This window comes from Mycteria americana, chromosome 2 (assembly GCF_035582795.1).
Source record: "Mycteria americana isolate JAX WOST 10 ecotype Jacksonville Zoo and Gardens chromosome 2, USCA_MyAme_1.0, whole genome shotgun sequence".
NCBI lineage: Eukaryota > Metazoa > Chordata > Aves > Ciconiiformes > Ciconiidae > Mycteria > Mycteria americana.
Window position 1 is genome coordinate 157,750,678 of NC_134366.1, and position 23,340 is coordinate 157,774,017.

Consider the following 23,340-nt stretch of genomic DNA (forward strand, 5'->3'; position numbering starts at 1 on the left):
GATGAATGTACAGTGAGGTAAGAAACCCAGCTGGAGGCCCATCACTCTTGATGTACTCCAGGGGTCAATACTGGGTCCAAACCTGTTCCACATTCTCATTAATGACCTGGATGATGGTACTGAGTGCATCTTTAAGCAAGTTTTAAGTTGATACAGAACTGTGAGGAGTGGCTGATACACCAGAGGGTTGTGCTGCCATTCAGAGGCTGGAGAAATGGGCTGACAGGAACCTCACAAAGTTCTACAAAGCAAATGGAAGTTTCTTCTTCTGTGGAGTAACAACCCTATGGCACCAGTACACACTCAGGGCCAACTGGCTGGAAAGAAGCTTTGCAGAAAAGGCAGTGGGGCTCCTCATGGACAGCAAGTTGAACATAAGCCATCAATGTACCCTTTAGGCTAGGCTAACTCATGGTTTGCTCTTTGATTTTCCACAACCACAGTAAAATAAATGTCAGTATTACTTCAGTATTTAGTGGTTTTTTTTAAATATTTGGGTAAAACATTCTCACAAAGTTAACTTTTTATAAATTGATTGTAAATTTCCTATATGAAAGTTGTTCAACTGTCTTGAAATATTTCAAATTTAAGCAGAATGTAAGACTATGCCTTTCAATAAGCAGCAGTTGAAAAAGTTCAGAAGACTTTTCTTTTACAGAATGATACAAGCATTTTTATCTGAGTATGATACCATACAGGCAACCATAGATATTTCGCTGTTACAAAGTTATATACAAATTGCCCATATTTCTTTTTCCACTGGATCACTATTCAGAGCTTTGGCACATCATAGATTTCTTTCTAATGATAATTATTATCTCTTGAAGAGATCAGCTCCACAGAACAGGATCCTGATAAGAATAAGCATGCAAAAAACATGCACATGAACAATAAAAATATGCAGATCTCACTGATATCAGATGTGTTGGGGCACATTCATCAATGAGTTTTATGATTGACTCCCATCCACATGACCCTCCTTTCACAACTGATTTTTATTTAGTTTCTCTACTTTTCAATAGTCATGGTTCTACTCCACTGCCAGCAAGGCTTGGGGATGAATAGCATGTCTGGTTAACTGTATGAGGCAAGAGACCAACTGTAATGCAGTACAAAGCTAAGGAGGCAGATGATTCCCTGGGACAATATTTCTTTCATCTATATTGTACTGGTATCAAACTTATTTCTGAAACCAGTCAGGGAAGAAAATTAGCCAGATTCAGTCCTGGAATAGGCATGTAGACATGGGAGGAATGTCCATTTACAGCAGAGTTAAAGTTCCTTTCAGGGTCTTTCATCTAGTGCTTTCTCTCTTAGAAGATTCTCAGTTTCTGAGCTATTTTGTTGCGAATGATGCAACAGAAGAAGCTGTGAAATACCAGATCAATAAGTCCTGAAATACCAGGATCAATAAGTTCTCATGGTTCTCACGGCTGCAGTATAAAATATTGTAAATATTATCACATTATAATGAACACCATGATATTATTTGTCGTAGTCATTATAAATAACTCTTAATGGCTAATCTTCATTATACATCAATGACATTTTTGACTTCCAGGCAAACATCAAAAGTTATGCCTTTTAGCAGTCATGCAAGGCAAGCGCTATTGTGTTCAGAACAATAAGGCAATGTTAGCATGAATCAAATCTGAACACATTAAACCACTGATTATGTAAGCAAAAACTTTATAAATGCATTTCCTCAATATATGCTAAAAAGAAGTTGATCTAACTTGTAAAATGATCTCATTTTCTTTTAACCTCAACAAGTTTAGGTTCTTCTAATAAGTGCTAGACACCTTTTCTATTTATACTGAAAACTATAAACATATCTGAATGTTGTTTCAGATAACATTGTAAACCTTTTATCTACCCACTATTTTAGAAACCCCATAATTATCTGTGAGTCTGCATTCCACTGAAGTATCAAAGAGGTATAATTATGTCCAACCAATAACATGCAAAGAATAGTATTTTCTGGGTAATGCTGAAGCTATTATAAACATATCTACAATAAACAGGATAACTCTTTGCACTACGATCTGCCCATGATGAATCTAAGACTTCTCAGAGTCTACTAATTTCAGTGGTACATCACAGAAGTGAAGGAACAGTCTCCAACATTCATGTTTTGAAATAAAATATCTTGCTTAGTCTAGCGTTTCTTCTTTGCATTATTATTACTGACATAACTCTCTGATGTACCATCCACTAACAGGTATTCTTGATTATGGCTTTATTTAAAAGTTCATACTTAATTTTAAATAAGTGACCTGTTCTTAACTATCATGTTCACTCTTTTACTATATCTTCAACACTTTCACAGTATTTAAATATATGACGAGACAGAGAAATATGTAAGTTGTGGTCATTTAACTTTGGTTGGCTGCCAGGTGCCCACCAAGCCACTCTATCACTCCTTCTCAGCAGGACAGGAGGAGAAAATGGGAAGAAAAAGCTCGTGGGTTGAGATAAGGACAGGGAAATTACTCACTAGTTACCGTCATGGGCAAAACAGACTCGATCTGGGGAAGATTAATTTAATTTACTGCCAATTAAAAATAGAGTAGGAAAGTGAGAAATAAGAACAAAACTAAAACCACTTTCCCCCCACCCCCCTCCTTCCCAGATCAACTTCACTTCTGTGTTCCTGACTCTCTTGCCTCCTCCTCTCCCCCAGCGGCACAGGGAGACGGGGAATGGGGGTTGCAGTCAGTTTGTAACACTTCCTCTCTGCCACACCTTCCTCCTCATGCTCTTCTCCTGCTCCAGCATCGGGTCCCTCCCATGGGAGATAGTCATTCACGACCTTCTCCAAAGTGGGTCCCTACCACAGGCTGCAGTTCTTCACAAACTGCTCCAGCATGGGTCCTTTCCACAGGGTACAGTCCTTCAGGAACAGACTGCTCCAGCGTGGGTCCCTTCCACGGTGTCACAGGTCCTGCCAGCAAACCTGCTCCAGCATAGGCTCCTCTCTCCACAGGTCCGCAGGTCCTGCCAGGAGCCTGCTCCAGCACAGGCTTCCCACAGGGTCACAGCCTCCTTCAGGCATCCACCTGCTCCCGCGTGGGGTCCTCCATGGGCTGCAGGGTGGATATCTGCTCCACCGTTAACCTCCATGGGCTGCAGGGGCACAACCTGTGTCACTGTGGTCTTCTCCATAGGCTGCAGGGGAATCTCTGCTCTGGTGCCTGGAACATGTCCTCCCCCTCCTTCTTCTCTGACCTGGGTGTCTGCAGACTTGTTTCTCTCACATTTTCTCACTCCTCTCCTTCAGCTGCTGTTGTGCAGCATTTTTTTTTTTTACCCTTTCTTAAATATGTTATCACAGATGTGCCACCAGCTTGCCTGATTTGCTCAGCTGTGTCCTGTAGTGGTTCCGTTTTGAAGCCAGCTAGAACTGGCTCTTTCCAACATGGGGGCAGCTCCTGATCAGAATTCACAGAATTCACTCCTGCAGCCCCCTGCTACCAAAACCTTACCATGTAAATGCAATACATAAGTACTAATCAAATCAAACTGAGTCATGCATGCACTGAAATATTTTACTGAACCATGAGAGGTTCAACCTATGAATTCTGGTTCATCCCTGAATATTAAAATTAGGTGTATGCTTATATATTTTATCAGGGCCTGGTACATAGTTTTCATGCTATGCTAATATGCCATTTTGTAGTATTTACAGTTTCAGAAAAAAATTCCAATATAAAATAACCTTGTAAAAACCTTTTATTTGAACTATTGCAGGCATGAAAACTGACTAAAGAGGGGGTTTATTTTGTTTTCATTAGAACTGAAATTTATACACATGGAATAACTTGATCTCTTACGTGTTCTGAGAGAAAGGAAAACAGGCCTAACAGCTGCACCTCGCCCGTACAAGAGATATGCAGCTACTGGAAAGAGTCCAGTAAAGGGACACTAAGATTATTAAGGGACCAGAGCACCTCTCATATAAGGAAAGGTTGACACAGCTGGACTTGCTTAGCCTAGAGAAGAGAAGGCTCAGGTGGATCTTAATGCATATAAACACCTGAAGGGAGGAAGTAAAGATGGAACCAAACTCTTTCCAGTGGTGCCCAGGGACAGGACCAGAGGCAATGGGCGCAAACTGAAACACAGGAGATTCCGTCTGAACATCAGGAAACAATTTATCACTTTGAGGATGACTGAGCACTAGCACTGGTTGCCCACAGAGGTTGTGGAGTCACCATCCTTGGAGATATTCAAAGACCGTCTGGGCAACTGCCTCTAGGTGGCCCTGCTTGAGCAGGGGAGTTCAACTAGACAATCTCCAGAAGCTCGTTCCAACCTCAATCATTCTGTAACTCTGTGAACCACACTGACAACCAGAGACAAAGCATTTGTTTACTTCTTAATTTTTTGCACTCAGCTTTAAATTCAAAGTTCCTTAAAGGCAGAAACTGGAAATTTGTAAAGAAAATAATACTGAAGAATAATGTTTGTGAATGTCCCATGAAAAATACTTTTGGTCAAAACAAAGTTCTGAGGTTTGAAGATAACACTGGATCTCCATGTTGTGAATTGGCCAGGAGGGAGGAGGAAGGCAGCATTAAGACATGAATACCTCTGCCCAAGTGTAATCCTTAACACTCTTCAAGTCATTAATATCTTAACCCTGCAGTCACCTGTGATTTACCAGTAGGTACATACCAGTTTGTGAGCTTAAAGTTTTGCTTCTACCGTTGGTAGAATGTATAAAATCTTATTTAGGTTTTTTGTTATGTAGACATGCCCTTGCTGCATTTAAGAAAGGAAACCATTTTATGCAAAATATGGCCAAAAAGGTCTTAAATTCATTCTATACAACAGATCAGTGGTGGTTTTCAAGCCATTTAAAGCACTTGTTCAAAGTGTAAAAGCTGTGTTTCATTTCCTCAAACAATATGATATTAAATTCTATCCACTGCCACATTTGACGGAACTTTCAGAAATTCTAGATGTGCCCAGATTTCATCTTGCTCACTAACAGTTTTTCATTAAAGAACTAAAAATATGAAGCTTCTTTGGACCAGAGAAATGGATCTTAACTATTACTTTTGAACTTTGTGCCCATCTGTGGGACAGAGACTGCATCATCTTTCAAGGACTCTTGACACATTTTTGATGATCTATAAATTGGATAAATTGGATTAGCAGTCCTCAGAACAAGGATAAAACAAAGAAACAAGCCTTCCCCCCCCCCCCCCCCATCACATCTACAGTCTTCATTATGAATATTCTAATCACTTGATTAAATATCCTTTTTTCTTCTTCCAAAGTGGAACATAAGGATGGCTTCCACAGAGGACTTTGTAAGACTAGAGAGAGAAATGCACCAGTGTAGCTAAATGGCTTCTGAAATGTAATCAGGTTTTCACTGAGTCCTCTGGCTTCCTGCTTAATAAACTCAGGTGTAAAGGGGTAGGCATTCTAGGCCTCTCTGATCAATTAAGGGAGTGTGATGCAGATGGCAATATAAGAGAGAAATTAGCATGTAGAATATACCCCTGTAGCAGCAAACACAGATGTTGATAGTCCTTTATAAAACATTCCTGAGCTGTACAGCTAATTTTTGTTTTATTGCATCTAAACAAGTCCATTTCACTCAGTTCAGATAAAATGATACACCTGGAAATAGAATATAGCCATTGCTACCAGGTGCCTAGCTCTTGAATTTAAAGACAACTGGTGTCATAACTTAGCTTTATTGCTCTACTTTGACTCATCTGGCATTATCAGAACTCCTAGTACTTTTGGTTTAAAGCGTATTTTAAAGGGATTTTAATACAGTGGTTCAGACAATGAAATAAATTACACAACTTTAACACAGTCCTTCATGAAGTGAAAGTGAATTCATTAACTTCAGTGGTTTCTCACATAGTCTAAGGCCAAAGTTGATATAAACAGTCTTATACACAAAACAGCTCTACTGATTATAACACAGTATTAGTGGACCCACGACATTGCTTCAGACCCTTTGGTAGTTGCTTCTGGGAATTCATTTAGAGAATCACATAAAAACATGATGGCATCTACTTGGCATACAAAAAGCAAGACACTCTTAGGGGAAACAACAGGTTTTAACATCTGTCCACACCCATCTAATATCAGCCATGTCTTAGAAATGTCTGCAATGCACCAAGTACAGCAGCTAGACTGTAGAAATAAATCATATTAGTGAAAAATGTCATAGCCTACATATGCTTTTTTTTTTTTTTTAAAGTAAAGCCAGAATTTTAAACTTACCTTATTAGTATTGATAGCTGTGATGACCCACACACATTGAGCATTGCTGTCATACTGGAATGGAAAATTGGGTGATGTGAAAGTGCCTCCAGGTCCCTGAAGATTGGATCCGCAAGTCTTGACTACAAAAAGAAAGTTTACCTTTTAATTCACATACAAAATACATGTAGCAGATTCATAAACCAAGCTCTAACTTATATTAATCAAGATGTGAAGGATCAAAGTACCGTTGACCAAAAATAGAACCACCTCATACAAGATAATAGAATATTCATGTTTAGTTATTCTGACAAAGTAAAATAGACTTTCTCTTGTGTCCAAGCTTAAAAACTTTTTAAAAAAATGTATTTGGAGTAAAAAGAGTAACTACAGTAAGAGAAACCGCTCTATTTAACTCTATATAAGAGTTTATATAGTAGAACACAAAGATCACTTTTATCACTGTGCATTTTTTTGTGCATACATATTGGTGTGTGGCATGTCAGAATTTTTTCTGCTGTAACCACTGTCCAACCCATTGAACCAATGGCTGAAGCACTGAAAACTTTAAAGGAAACTTGTAAAAGTTAGACTTTCACAAAAACTGATATCCTTATTTACTGTAGGTTGCATCTCACATCACAACACAAAGGACATAAACTGTGTCCTTTCTGCTTGAGAATGACATTTTTAAGGCACTAAATTCATAGTCTGCTAAAGTCAATAAATGTTTTATTGTTGGTTCCTTGATATTCAGATCTTTGCTGAATGCACTATTGGTTAACTTTTCCTGTATGAAGCTGTAGAACTGACAAGCAACCTCAGCTAAACATGAGCTTATCCTATTTCTCCAGTGGTTATTATGATACCACAAATAACCTGCAGAAGCTAAAAAATTATTGCTTCCTCTGTATTCTGACAGACCGTCTTGCTTAACTGAATAAAAAAATTCACACTAAGATATGTGAAATTACCATACAGTTGTATTGCACTTTCACAAAGCGTGTTTATTTGATCAATACTGAACACAGGAGGATTCAGCTGCTACTGGATGAAGAGTCGTTCCTTCCCTCCCATTAGCCTCTAGAAAGAATGTCACTATTTCCACCCAACCTGCACCACTTTTACCCCTCAGAGAAGCAATACTCTGGTGTAGAGTCTGTTCAAAGCCACACCAGAAGCCTGAAAACAAGGAGAGAGGAGGGAGATGAGAGGAAGGCTCCTCATTTATGATCAGTAACTGAAGCCATTGAGGTCATGAATGAGACTAATGCTGAGCACAGCTTTTCGTCTATGTTTTTAATAAGAAACTGTATGATTCTTGCATGACACAGCTCATATCTGCATGTGGGAAGAAAGTCAGGAGGGGGAAACCAGTGAGTGTTCTAGACACAATCTGCTGCTCCATCTGAACGTGTGAGTCCATCCTTTGGGACAGAGTTGGGATGTAAAGCACATCTTTGTGTGTATGCTGCGTAGAGTTATGAGTTGTGGTTGCTGCCTTTTCTCAGGGTAGCCTCGTAGTAGAGGTCTCGAAGGAAAGCCATGTCATTCTATGGTCCTGATAAAAGCTAAGTCTTTGACTCCTAATTTCTATAATTCATACTCATTGGAAATATTCCTAACAGACATTTGCTTTCAGTACCATAGTCTGAAATCCAGAAGAAAAAAAATATCACAAATTAAACTCATCACTTGGTTTTGTAAAGTCTGGTTAAGGAGGAAAAAAGGAGTGATTAAAATATGAATCTTCATTCATTTGAAAATACAAATATAAGAAGCTGCACAGATGAAGCTATTAGCTATATTTACAGTTTAGGAAGGCTTCTGATACAGCAACATAAAATACGGACATGTTATGGGTTAATACTGAATTTCTTTGGAGATAAAGGGAGAAAAATATACTCCTTTAGGGTTTTAATGGCTATATATGATTGATCTCACTGCATTTGTCAAGTGACTGATGAACAAAACACATCTGTGTTTTTTGGTGAATATCAGAGTACTTTTTGTTCAGCAATAACTGTAGTGAAAGCAATGTTCTACTATAATATGACAATATAATATAATATGTTAATATTTTATGTTCAAGTCTATAATCCACCATTTGCCAATAAGACACAATCAAAAAAATTCTTACGTGATTTCTTTACCCAGTAATTTATATCTACCTCTGAACCTCAATACTGTACTTTCTCCTTTAATATCCCCATTTTTGCTTTTATCCCATTACCTGTTGTCTTTATCTCAATAAGTATCACAAGATCCCTGCCTCTGCCTCTGATTTTGTGTGAATCACATGAAGATTTGTTCTCGATCACTGCAACCTTTAAAGTGCTGCAGGTTACAGGCAGTGTAGTATATACTTGAAAAACTAAGATGAAATTCTGTTTACCTTTTATTGATTATTAGAAAAATCTCTCAGAGACATAACAAGCGGTCTGCATAAACTTTTTGCTTTATTTATTGAAAATTATAAATACATCCTATATCTTTTAAGACATACTTTGACAACCCTTCTGAATTCAAGTAGTTGCTCACAAGACAGTTCACCTAAGTGTGCACTGCCTCTCATGGCTCTGTGCTGACTCTTAGAACACTGCAAAGACTCAGTAAAGTAGATGAAAAAAATGAACTTTTTCCACTGGATTTTGGAAGTACTGCCTCAGATGAATGATTTACACAGCTTTTCACATGAGTAAGTCTATTTAACATGAGAACAGTTTACAGATAAGCCGAAAGTTGCAACATTGTAAAAAAAAATATAAAGGTAAGTTAACATCACATAACACCTTTTCCTGAACTTCTTGATTCTGTCCCTATTTATTTTAAGGATTTGAGAACCCTGCCATACAATCTTGGTATTGGTGAGTTGTCACCTGCATGGGTGACTGGCTACCTTTTCCAAAATACAGCGAAGAATAGAAGTTCCACAGGCATTCAGATCATTCAGAATCATTCACCATGAATAGATCCTTCTGACTTAAGAAGCCTCTTTGCATATAGACATATTTGATGCCCAAGTCTATAAAAATTCATTGGTTACTACTTTAAGTCAAGATTGTGACAATACAAGCTAGCCTCAAATCATTAGTCAAAATCTGAGCTGCTGTGTTTTGAAGAAATTGAAATATTAAAAGTGTGAATATCAGGAAAGTAGTCATTATTATCATTAAGAAACAGATCCATTTCTCCCAGCTTACTCTTGTGTCTCCAGAGGTTTCTGTCCTGGCTTTGGTTCATTATTATTCAGCAAGAATATGCTTTCTTTTTTGGAACTGATGTAAAGGCATAACTTAGATTACTATTCCTATGCAGATAATTCATGTGTTTGAAGATTAGTTCTGATTGTGCTTCTGAATATTTTATACAGTATTTAGAAATACATAAGCATAGATGCATGGATGTCTAATATCTTCAAAAACAAACATTACATTTATACTAACAACTTATGGTCACAGACGTATATTGAACCCACTCAATAACTTTACTTACTCAGTGACAGTAGTAACAATTCCGTAAAACACAAACATGAGACTGACAAAAGCAGACCCTTAATATTTTTCATAAAATAGGGATTTTACTACACCTCTCTAGAAGCAAATTACAACACACCGATGTGTATGGTCTACCATTTAGAGTTAATAAGTTTTTTATATTTCTAAGTCACTTCCTATATTTGAAGAGAAAATTTAAATTTTCTTACAGTACCAGATCTGATTTCAGACACATTGTAAACACAGAAAAAAGATCATTAATTCATTTTACATGTAACAGACAAAAACACCTCATAAGACCTCACTGTCCTCTAAGCATGGAATCAGCTCTTGGTGGGAGACAGAAATCAGTAAATTGGTGGAAAGCTTTTGCCATTCCAGTACTCCAATCTACTCTTCAGAAATTATTATGAGTTTTGCTATTAACTTCAGAGATTCACATTAATTTTATATTTGAGATTAGCATGAAAAAAAGAAAAAAACATGAACAGTATGGCAAATAATTTAGCTAAGCAAAGATGATACATACAGAGATGCAATTATGAAGCACAAAAATGTCTAGGATAGCAACTGTAGTCATAACTGATGAGTATCGGAAAACTAATATGATCAAAGGTGGGAAGGGAGAAATATTCCTAATGGAGTATGATTTCTTTTCTGACCTATATAATATATTTTGAATAGCTGAAATTTAATATCTCTCTATATATTTAATTTATTTAAAATAAATAGAGAACCATGGTAGTTAATGGAGCTTTACAGATCCATAGGAGACAAAAATCTGATGTATCAGTTTAAATACAAGTATAATTTTTTAAATTAAAAAGTCTCTGGTGTCAGTAAAGATTTTTCCTTTGTAAAATACATATCCTTGCCTCACACTTCCTGAGGAGTCTACTTCTCTATCTCCCTTGTAATTACAAAAGACTTTCTGAAAGATAGGAACTTGTCCTACAAATGCCTACATGTGCTTTCTAACTGCCAGAGAAAATAGGAAAAGCACAGAGTTAACGCAAGCCTACATTGAGAAATCACGTATGACAATTATGCATATGGAAGTACGTCATATAAAGTCTAAAGGAGACTAAAATTTATTGAAAACAATTAACTATGATCACATATAAAAGTCAAGAGAGAGAAAATATTAAAGAAGATATTTTTCTTTTTGCAGTCCTTAATACTGAAGGTAGTACAGCTAACACTAAAATAAACAGTTTGTTTGTTGTATAAATATGTATTAACCTCCATCAAAAAAATCTACCATCACCACCAAACCTGTGAAAGCATAAGAAGCAATGCATTATCCTGAGAACAAAGATAAACAAGAGACACCTTGAGTATGGGCAAGCTGATTAAAGATAAACAGTCTATTAAAAAATATAATCACTCTCTGAGTGTGTGCAAAAGGCTCAGCTTTATGTGTAAAACAAGAAAGTTCAGCTTGTTAGAATTTCATGGAAAATTTTCTGAATTAAAAGATAAAGTCAGAATTTAATTGGATTTTCAGAAAGCTATTAGCAAGGCCACTCACTCAGAAGAGTCTAAATAGGAAAAAGAAAAACAGTTAAGCAACTGGAAAAAGATAAAATAATGAACTTACTTAGTAACAGAATATTTTACACTGAATTGATATAAAGGCATTTTCATCACAGTTCTTATATATAGAATATATATATATATTTATATACAGAATATAAAAAAACCATAAATATATGTGTGTATATATATGCATAGATGTAGACAATGAATTTGTATATTAATTGCAGAAAAGTGCAAATTTAGCATACCACATAATATACTAAAGTCTTACCAGCTAGCCAGTAGTCAAAACTTTTTCCATTTTTCTTTAAAGATTCAAATAAAGAAAGAAAAGTGATCTTAAAACTTTTTTTTTTTTTAAATGAACCACTTGCTTTACTGAACTTTTCTGGTCACTAACATTTGCAAAATTTAGCCTTTAAAAGTTTCAAAAAAAGCCTTCCTGTTCCTGATGACTCCTACCTGTAAATATGTGTTCATTGTGAAAATAATTAGCAGATAATAGTAAAATTTTTATAAAAGCTTCACCTTTTGTAGATTTAACTAGGTTGTGAAAACTAGAAGCTCACTATTAGCAAAATAATGAGTGTATTTTGGCTATACCTTACTTCAAAGGAGTAAAAGGAGGTATTTTAGAAGTTTAGCCTTATCCATTTTGAATTGCAAAGAAAAAGAAAAGTTCTTTAAAAAAAATAATCTGTTTACATCTGACAGCTGCTGCTTGTCAGAAATGATTTCTGGATACAACATGAGGTTATTGAGGTGGCATGTCTCACAATAAATTTTGTCATTGCTATTTCCTCACACTGTATAGCAATGACACATTTCAGAATAATAAAAAGAATACAGTATAGAATTAAAAAAATTAGATCTAAATAGTGTATTAAGAGCATATGGAACAGTAAACAAATCCCAGTATTGCCAAAAAAAACCTCACCAAAATTTTCGAGATTAAGAAGGTCTTTCATTTTTTCATTTGCTTAGGTGGAGCTGGGCAGCACCAGGAAGGGCTGTCGAAAGAGGCCTGAGAAAATCTCTTAGTTAACAGTTGTATCACACTAGGTTTCAGCAAACATCATCTATGTGTCACTGCCTGCCCAGAACACCTTTCAAAGTGATAATTAAAGAGGAAAGGATTTCTTTTAATGATCCAATTTGGGATAGTGAACAAAGCTATTTGTCTTTTTTTTTTTTTTTTCCTTTTCTTTTCTTATTTTTCCCACTATGCTTAAGTGAACAAGAATCTGAATCTAAAAAATGTGATGATCTGGCTCAGAATATCATCACTTTTGATGACAGACATTTTCTAGAGATCCAGAACATACATTTCAAGATAGACACAGTTCTCTTAGAAGACATTTCTGTGGCTCTGAAGGAAAGTTTCAAAATGTGAACTAAACCAGTGGTCCCCAAAGTGGGGTGTTTACACCCCAGGGGCTGTGCAAGATAACCCACTGCGGTGCAGGAATAAAATACTAGAATTTCCATAGTACATGTATATAACTTATAAATAAATAAGCATATACTGGGGAGGTGTGCTCAGAAATTTTTTACTGATATGGGTGCTCAATCAAAAAAGTTTGGGGACCACTGAACTAAACATATGATAATGAAGTTCTGTCCCATTCTACAGAATGTATAAAAAAGATGTCATGAACATAGACACTTTTAATGTAGTATTTAACAAGGCATGGAAACTTTTAATAAAATGTTACACCTGAAGTCTAATGGTAGAAATTTAACTGTTAATATTTTAAAAATATTGTTAACTATTGTACTAGCAATTCTTTACTGGCAATGTTTTATGTAAGAAGCAGAGTTAACAGCACCTGTGATTACTATACAATTAGTCAAAGCTACTGTAAACTTGGCTCACTGCCTGACTAATCATCATCAAGATGATGGCAACTTACAATCAGACCAGTAAAGTGTCCAGATACCAGAAGTGCAAGTTTAGAGAGAAATTCACTGCTAAGGTGCCTGTGAGTTCACTGGTAGCCATATATTTCCCAGAAACACTAAAACTTGGTTTTACTATATATTTTCCAATGCTATCATGACTGAGATGAACATCTTTGTAGAAATCTTATATCAAAACTTTTTTTAGAATTTGGAAACTGCAAATCTCCTGACAGAACAAATTCAGTAGTTGGGTTCAGAGCACATTTAACACACTAAAAGCACTTTCATTTAAAGGCTGGTCACAGTGGGAAAAGAAAGAGCTGATTTTGCTAGAACTCTATCTTAAAAGTTTATAACGTAAGAAAAAAATTACAAGGACTTCACCCCTAAAAACTCTGCTTTTAGGTACTACTTAATAGAAAAAGGACACTGAAAGATATCAAGTTTGTATTAGTAGAATATGATAGAAAAGGAAGATTCTTTTGGTAGAATATTATTTTTCTAGGGTAGCTTCTTTTAGGAGCAAATCTGAATTAATTCCATCAGTAACTCCCATATTTATCTTGAGATTTCTGGGCATTTGTTTTGGTCCATAGGACACACAAGAACACTGCAGGAAGACCTGTTCATTTAGTGCCTCCAAATTGTAAGTCCTCCTGCAGTGTGCCCTCCTTACAAAAGGCAAAGCTCTGCCCATCTGAAAAAGAAAGGGATGATTAGCTATGAACGCACAATTGACTATTACTCTTCAGAAGAAAAACCTACAATTTGTGAAGAGATACTAACTGAGTTACCTGAAATAAAATCTTGAGATGTAGGCCGCAATAGATTAAATGGCATTCAACTGGTAGAATTTATTCAATACTGTGCAAGTTATGCACAGACTAAACAAACTGAACAGAAATACTAACTGTATGCAAGTAATTCTCTTGCTTTATTAATATGTTAAACCCAAGAGCTTAATGCCAATATAATGTTTTTTCTTCTCACTAGTATCAAGTAATTATGAATTTTAGCTAAGAGTCATTGAAGAATGAACAGAATGAAGCTCATTTTTATAAGACTGGAAAACATCAGAGTGCCAATATATAATTCTAATTTGAAAATAAATGATTAAAATACATATTTCAGAAAATTCTTTCTCTGGAAATTTTTACAATCTCTGCTACTTTCTTAAGTGCTGGACAGAAACAGGCTTTGGGTAAGTTTTTTGGAGAGTTTTTTGGTTTGTTTCTTTCAAAGTTGTATCATTTATATTTCCTGTGAATTTTTGAGATGAAAATTTGAAGACAAAGAACTGTAGAAAAGCAGACATAAACCCTCTTGACTACAAGGGATGAGCCCTTTCTCTAACTACCTATCTATTTGAACAGCTCTTCACTGCTTGTCTCAGTACTTTACATTAGAAGGATGGAATTTTTATTGCAATGAAATCAGATACAATCAGAAATCAGATACAAAATGCTGCAGGTGTGATATTTTCACCTAACTATGTCACATTATACTGTCAGTCAAAGATAAGGGGAAATAGAAAAAGAAGGAAAAAACAGGACATCAAAGGACTTAATAAGGTTAAAAAAAATACAGCAGATTTTGAACAAGCTTCCCACGTTTTTCTTTTAGGAAAAAAACCCATTTTTGTTAACATAAATTGGGTTAGAAATCTGAGATATCACCTCACAGTTAGTACTTAGCATCGACCTTTTCGAAAAATAATTATGGCAATCAAATCTTATTGTTTTGCAAAGCAGGAGGAAAAGATTTTTGGAGAAGAAAAGATCTAGTTAAGTTTTATACTTTGCCCAAGAAATTCCAAGTAAATTTAGACAAATTTTCTAGTTCTGTGGAAAGATAAGTACAGAAAAATCTTTCAGCTTTACTGAGGAGAAACAACTATCACTGTTAATGCTGGTACAGACAGAGGACAACTTGCAACTTTCTCATGGAATTGCACCTGTAAGTATTGAACTTCCTTAAACTACAGTACCCTCTTTAAAGATGTTCTACATTTCAGCTTAGAAAAATTCTACGCAAGTTACCGGAGTGTATGTCATTCTCTCTATACAAGGATAGGATTCCTTAGAATTCCTCCTTTATGGGTTAAAAAAAAGTAATGTTTGTTACCTTAACTAGGAAGGTGAGCAGTCAGACAGCTGTACCCGTCATATATTTTTCCAAGGCAAGGGATACTCCTGTCAACTTGGTATCGTGTCTGTGCAGGTTTTTGGAGTAACATTTTTCTCTCAGCTCTCTTGTTTCCCCTATATTCTCAGTTCTCCAGCTTTCAGATCCAGTTCTTTGTTCTCCTTTTTATTATTTTCTCTAGACAATACCCTGATTCACGAGACTTTTTTTCATAAGTTATTAGTTCTGATTATCGGTTTGCAAAATTTCTTTTGGTAATTATAGGTGCTCAGGTCTTTTGGACATGAGGCCATGTATTTATATTCAGAATAGTTTGCTACGTCTATCTAAAAAAAACAATAAAATACCAATATTTATATATTTTAATGAATGCAGAAGCTGTCACAGTATGCTGGGTTTTAATCTTATTTACAAAGACTGGAATACATTTAATTGTAAACCTGTAATTTTTTCCATAAGTTTTTTAGATAGTGTCTCTTTAGGTGATGCTCTGGAAACTAGAATAATTAATAAGCAGGACTGAAATAAGTAATGATAAGATCTGGATCTTCACATATGGGAATGTACATACAGGCAAAACTTAACATACATTACTAGGCATATAAAGGTAGACAGCAGATAGAAAACAGGATTTTATTACATTTACAAGCCCAACTGAGCAATCAGGAATATATTATATTGCCTTTATGAAGAACTACAGTTAACGTATATTCTAGATATTACTAACTTACAATATGTCACAAAACCACAAACACATTTGAGTAAAACACACATTTGAGTAAAAAATGTTTTCAAATCTACCAAGACTTCTACTTAAAGATTTAAAAATAATTTATAAAGATTATTTCAGTTTCATAATACCTCTGTGAGATGGAAAGGCACGTAACTTTTGCAGAAAGAATATCCCCACTTAAAAAATTAACTGTTTTCAGATTATCTGAATTTTGGTTGAGTTCCTTAATCCTTGTTTACTCTTTACTAAGCACCTCTATAAGCCTACCACTAGACAATAGAAAACACCAGCACAGGTGCACTTTAAGACATCTCATAATGGATGCAGGTCACACAATAATTCAATTACAAGCCCAGAATTCCTCATTCCAGGCTCTTGCTTTAATTATTAGGTCACCCATCTTTTGGCACTGCTTGGGGATACTATATTCCCAGGACAATCTTTGTTTAAAGTTTCTCTGTGTCTCTATTTAAATAATCTCTAGAGTTATTGAAATTATACATTAAATATCAAGTTCCTATCCTAACCCTTATCCAAATCCAGATTATTTCCTACAGTATATCGCTTGTATTTTGCCTAGACTACTTTAAGTCTTTAAAGATAATTACTTTAGCTTTCCTTCAAGGAGAAAGTATCCTCTTCCTCACATACACAGACATAACTTTGCCATACTGAGGCATATCATATAATGGGATGTAGTTCCTGGAAGAACTTGTTAAAATATTTTGAAGAACACCAACAAACTAACAATGACCAGCAGGGAAAACAAATTACTGGCATTTACCATGCCAAATATTAAATCTTCTTTTTTTTTTTTTTCACTAGATTTTACAGAGGCGAGAGTGTCTCGTGTGAAGCCAATCTCCCAGCAGAGCGGAACATATTAATCTCTCTTTATGAGAAATCCAGACTCCTAATTCTGAATTTTTAAATTCTGTCCTGTTCATTATTTCCTGTGGCATTATTCTTTTTCAATTATAATCTTCTTCCTAAAAAAATATTTGTTACAAACCAATTACATCACTTGCATATGTCACCGTATGCGTACATGTGGAATGACAAACCTGTTTAAAACAGTCATATGTCCACCCCAGAACCAGATATACTTTCGAACTTTGGAACAACCTTCCTGTATCTCCATTTATTCTCTCTCTGCCACAGTTGCTTATACCTTAAATGGCGATGATAATAATTTATTGTTTCTTGATAAGAGCATAAACATTTCTTGACTTTGTTAGCCATGCTTGAGTCCTAAGAAGCACTTAAACTCCCTCTCCAAATTAAAAAAAAAAAAGGGCAATTTAAATAATAGATTATATTTGGATAAAACTATGTTAATTTTACCACTCAGTGTTGACTATTGAATAGTGAAAGATTTATGTGGACATCATGTAATAATATAATACATAGCCATAGCCTCCGATTCATAATGATATTTTGAGGTTTCCTGTAATGTGATAACATTAACTATCTAGCCCTGTGTTAATACCTAGTTCTTAAACGGGACTTTTCAGATCTTATAGGCATTTGTAAAGAATTTTAACAACTCAGTTCTCATTTTTCTCATTGCCCAGCTACGCAAAGGGGAGTTAGGGATAGAAACCAGGCCTCCTAGATAATGAGTATGGTAATAGTCCATACTGTTTAGTAAAAACCTTGTTCCTGTCTGGCTGCAGAAGTCAATAAACTTAATTGGACATATTTTAAAGTTTTACAACCACATAGGTATAGAAGTTATATTTTCACTGACTCATGGGTTTTTACTTTGACAGCTATGTCTTCACAGAAGTATTACAAAACTGTTTAAATTATATTTTATACATTTCCATTTAAAATATATTCTTCAAGTGATGGTACAATACCAGAATGATTCAGTCTTTGAATTTAGGACATCATTTATATGTTTAACCTCTCTGAGCTGTTACTTAAATCTATGTTTGCCTAACATTACACTGCAATATGGCATTTATGTCAATATGCAGGAAGCAGCGGATACAGATTTTTTACAGATAGTTTTCTCCAGTCTTGTTTAAGTTAGTCACTCACAATGTACAAACCATAAACTAACAGTAATGAGGTTTTGGTGACCATTGCTTTAAAATAAATTCAAAATATGGAGGTTTTGATGAGTCTTCCCAAATTTTCCCTATAAGCAGCTATTACATCTATTCACAATTACTCATCATTCCAATTAAAAAAGGGAATATTTTTCATGTTGCATCCCATTAGTTAAGACACTGGATGATATTTAAGCTACTTGAATGTAATCCTTTCTTCTAAGTTCTTTTGCAGTACAACATAGCAGATTTCTGTAACTTCAGAAATCTGCAATGCATAACAGTAGGAATATTCAAGGGCAATAGTCATACGCATGTTTAAAAGCTTGAAGACAGCAATTTTTGGTGAGTTAATTTTAAATAAAACTATATTCTTATGCTTGAAGAGTTCAATTTCTCTGCCAATATAAACGGTAGTATGTTTGGCTTGCTAATGGTGTTTCAGTTAGTTCTGCATTAATAAGACCTTCACCACATAGTATGCACTGCAGTTTCAATTATCAACATGACTAAACAAACTTAAAATCATAAATAATCAGGAAGTGCAGGCTTTTATCATTTAAGATTTAAGCATACACTTTATTCTTCATTCTTTATTCAGGAAAAATACAACTCTTCTGTACTTGTGTATTGCAGTACAGCTTATTTAATTTTGGTTTTGTTTCTGAAAGAGAATGTAGGACTGCATGTCCTAACGTTTATTTCGTGTGAACTATACCTATGACTTTAATGTGCACATAAAACAAATGGTAAAGAAAAAATAAAAAAATGGAAAAAAGAAAAAATGCTCAAAGGAAGACAACTTTTTACTTCTGAAGAGGCTAAAATTGTCTAAGCAACTTGTCATAGCCAATAATATGAAAATCAATTGTGTTGAAAACCTAGTATAGAATTATTTAATTTGTAGTCATTGCCAACAGACAGAAAATAGCCAGTACAATCAATACTGTTTTGGTACTTGATCAGGCTTGGAGGGAAATGGTAAAGCCTTGGTGTTCTAACTGGGGAAAAAAATCATCTCTCTCATTTTTTCTGCGGATCTTTAGTGAGGATGGAAGATGTTATAGCAGAGTTTTCCCTATGTTAACAGCCTTCTGAGAATTGTAAGAGGATCAGCTAATATCAGAGAATTTATCAATCTTTCAGTTCCTTTGTAATTCTTCTGCCAGATAACCAGTCATACAGTATGGTAATCAAAACAATATATGGGCCCATAATGGAATTTTTTCCCCTTTAGCAAATGGCAAAATGTTGTCTTGTAGCCTCTCTTCATCCTTTGTTAGAAGTTTTTCTCACATTACCTTGGAGAATTAATAAATGCAAATGAGTAGGGTAAAATAAAAATGCCAGCAAGTTGTGCCTGTGAACTGAGGACTGAATCATGAGATGAAGGGATCGGATGCAGGGCCTGTGAAGTCAAATGTCTGTCACTGCTTCTAGAATATGAGGCAATACATCTCTTCACTAGATCTAATGAGTCTGTTAGTTTAAAGATATTTTTCTTCTTCTCACTACATGTCAAATTTTAAAAAGTTAGAAGAAAGTTCTTCACAAATAACCTAACACACAAAATGAAATTATTCTACATCTATAATTCTTCAGAAGAATTTCCTTAAACATCTTAATGTGATTCACTGATAATTGCCTGTACTTGGGAAGATGTAATCATTCCACATGTGCAAAAGTGAATTAATACTGAATAAATACTGAATTAATACTAAAAGTATATTGAATTTGTTAAAATGACAATAGCAACTGCATATTTTATATCAATAAGCACCATTGACTTGCCTAAGAATAACAACATAATTGATGACTGTAAGATAATGTGATGAATACAAGGAATAGTCTCCTTAAGAAAGTGGCTAGATTTCACACCATAATCAAAGTTTTACAATGATAGATTTTCTCTCAATTTTACACAACTAACAGAAAACATCACTGCATTTTTCTTTCAGCTTTGAAAGCACTTACAATAGTCTGTAACATTAAAATTTGCTGTCCACTATTGGGACCCTGCATATGCCTTCTTTTCACACTCCTAGGGGCTCAACTGACTTTACTTAAAGGCAGCTCTGATGTGGTGCACTGTAAAGTGGGATCAGCCTGCTGGAAAGTGTGTGTGACAAAGAGCTATGGTAAACCCTGTTAGTCCTCACTCCGCTCAGGAACTCCATTTGACAGCTCAGACACATGGTCCTTGCCTGAGCTACTTTGCAGTGTGCCGATGCATCCAGTCTGAGAAACAAGCAAGACCAGGACTCCATGGTTAGTCAGTTATGATCTCATTGGAATTACGGAAATGCAGTGTGATAGCTCACGTGACTGGAGTACTGCAGTGGCTGGTTACAAGCTGTTCAGGAAACACAGAAAGGATAGAAGAGGAGTAGTTGGCCTTTATGTAAAAGAGAGGCTTGAGTGCATGGAGTTTATCAATGACAAGAGGACAGTTCTCTAGAGAGCCTTTGTTTCAAAATCAGTGAGATCTCCATCAGAGGAGATGTCATGGTAGATGTCTGCTACAGACCACCTGATCAGGACAAAGCCTTCCCCAAATAACTCGCAGAAGCCTTGGGTCTGAAGGCCCTAGTTCTCCTAGGGGACTTAACTACCCTGATATTCACTAGGAAAGCAACACTGTGGTGCAAAAGCAATCTGGGATATTTCTGTAGTGAACTTTGGACAACTTCCTAACAACGCAGTTGCAGAATGTGCCACAGGAGTGCTGCCTTCTTAGACCTACTGTTCAAAAATAAGAACGATTTGTTTGGAGTCATGACCCTCAACATTAGCCTTTGCTGCAATGACCATAGCATCATAGAGTTTATGATCCTAAAGGGCATGAGAAAGACAAGTAGCAGAAGAAAGACTAGACTTCAGAAATCCAGTCCAACTGGACCAACCTGGTTGCCTCCTATGATGAAAAAACACTCAGTGGATGAGAGGAGAGCTATAGTCATAATTTACCTTGAATATAGGAAGATGTCTGACAGCGTCCTTCAACACCTTATTCACAAATTTGTAAAGCATGTTTGGGACATACAGACCACAAGATATTTGGAAAACTAGCTATACTGCAGAGTTCAAAGGATCGTGGTTAAAGGCTCAAAGTCAAACTGGCAGACAGTTATGAGTGGAGTTCCTCATGGGTCAGTAATGAGTCTGATAGTATTCAATATCTTTAAAACTGATTCGAATTATGGGATTGGATGCACACTCACCAAGTTTGCAGTGAGGAATGGTAGTTGCACCAGAAGAAAGAGCCACCACAGAGAGACACCTCAGTGGGCTGGAAGGCTACGCCAACAAGAATTACATGAGTTTTAGCAAGGATAAATGTAAAGTCCTACATATGGGGTAAAATAAGTCCAAGAAATAGTGCAGATGAGGGCTGGCTGACTGGGGACCAGTTCTGTTGAAAGGAACCTGGGGGCCTTTGTGGACAGGAAGCTGAACAAAACCCAGCAATGTGCCTTGGCAACAAAGCAAACAAACTGTCCTGGGCTGTATCAGCAAGAACAGAGCCAGCAGATGAAGGGGTGTGATTACTCAGCCCTATTTGGTACTTGTTAGGCCACATATGGAATGCTGTCCATTTGTGGTTCCTCCAGGTTGAGACATGGAAAAATTGGAAAGGCTCCAGTGGAAGACCACCAAGAAGACTGGAGAACTTGACAGATGAAGAAAGATTGAAGGAACTGGGTTTGTTCAACCTGGAGATCAGAACCCTCAAGGAGGAATCTAATCACAGTCCTTTGCTATGTAAAAGGTAGTTATAGAAAACATAGAGATACTCTCTTCACAGGGTGCATGGAGACAGAATAAAAGGTAACAGGCACAAGTTTCTTCAGGACAAATTCCATCTGGGTGTAAGAAAAAAATTCTCCCTTGTAAGAACTATTAAACATTGCAATAGGTTGCCAAGAGAAGTGGTAGAATCTCCCTCATTGGAAGCAGTGAAGACTTGGCTTGAGACAGCCATGGATTACCTAATCTAAGGCCCTGCTTGCAACAGGAGATCAGATGATTTCCTGATGTCCTTTCCAGCCTAGACTTCTCTGATTCTTGATCACTGTCTCAGTGTTGAAAGGAAAGAATAACTGAGTGGGGTTTCACAGAGGTTTGTCCTGGGTCAGGTTCTTTCAGTATTTTCATTAACACCTTGGATAGCAGAATGAAGTGCATACTTATTAAATCTGCATTTAACAAAGAGCTGGGAAGGACTGTGAATATATTAGCAAACAGAATTAAAAATGAGAAATTGAAGAAATGACATTAAAATAGGATGCAATTCAGTAGAGACAAGTATAGGACAAAGCAGAAAAGAAGGAATAATAAATTCAAAAATACAGTATAAGGGGTGAGTCATTTGGCAGCAAGTCTTCAGGGGTTACAGTAGCTCAGAAATATAACCTGAGTAAAAAATATCCTACGGTTATGAAAAGACAATGAAACTGGAAGATATGCACATAGTTATAGGTAGAAAAATGTGTGAAAATGCAAGAAATAGTTCCTCCTATCCACTGAGCACTGGGAAAGCCCCTTCTAAAATACTAAGCCCATTTTTAGAAACTATATTTTAAGAAAGACATGGACCTATTGGAAAAATGATGAAAAAGGCTGGATGTCTATAAATATGACCCGTGAGGAAGGACTGACTGAACTGCTGTAGGGTAGTTTAAAGAAGAGCAGGTATTCTTGAAGTATATAATAAGCCATTGAAAAGATGAATTAAATAACCTGCTCTTTGTATAGAAGCACCTATTGAAATAAGTTGTTTAAGTACAGGAACAAGGGTTCACATTTGAATTAGAAAAATTCTTCTACTTGCAAGGCTAATGAAGGACTGGAGTGCTTGAGTAGGATCTAAGAGCACTTTCCTTGGAAATAAAGAATGTTAGACAAACATCTTCTGGGAATAAATACAGCTGGAGTAAGGAAGTAGTGCTGACCTGTTAGGACCACTTTTAGCCTTATTTATCTGTGATGCATTACCTGTACATATGGGGGTTTGTCTACATATACACATACACTGTTAGTCAGCATCACATTTAAGAAGTCCAGAAGTCTGCATTTCAGAGAGAAGTGAGGCAAAGGTGGATTTTTCAAAAATGTACTATAGGTAAGTAAAGGTATTTATAAAGGCAAGATCTAAAATTCATAATGTACATTCTGCTTGCATATCCATGTTAATCAAACTGATGTTTACAATCTATTGAATGAAATATACTGAGTC

At 35.9% G+C, this 23,340-nt stretch overlaps 1 protein-coding gene across 1 annotated transcript in view; it reads right to left on the reverse strand.

The window, feature by feature from the left end:
• Nucleotides 1-23,340, reverse strand: part of CSMD3 (CUB and Sushi multiple domains 3) — a 774,333-nt gene that overhangs the window by 432,557 nt on the left and 318,436 nt on the right. The window contains exon 11 of the mRNA XM_075495159.1: nt 6,253-6,374. Within this exon, the coding sequence (XP_075351274.1) occupies nt 6,253-6,374 (122 nt within the window). The remainder of the gene's footprint in view (nt 1-6,252; nt 6,375-23,340) is intronic.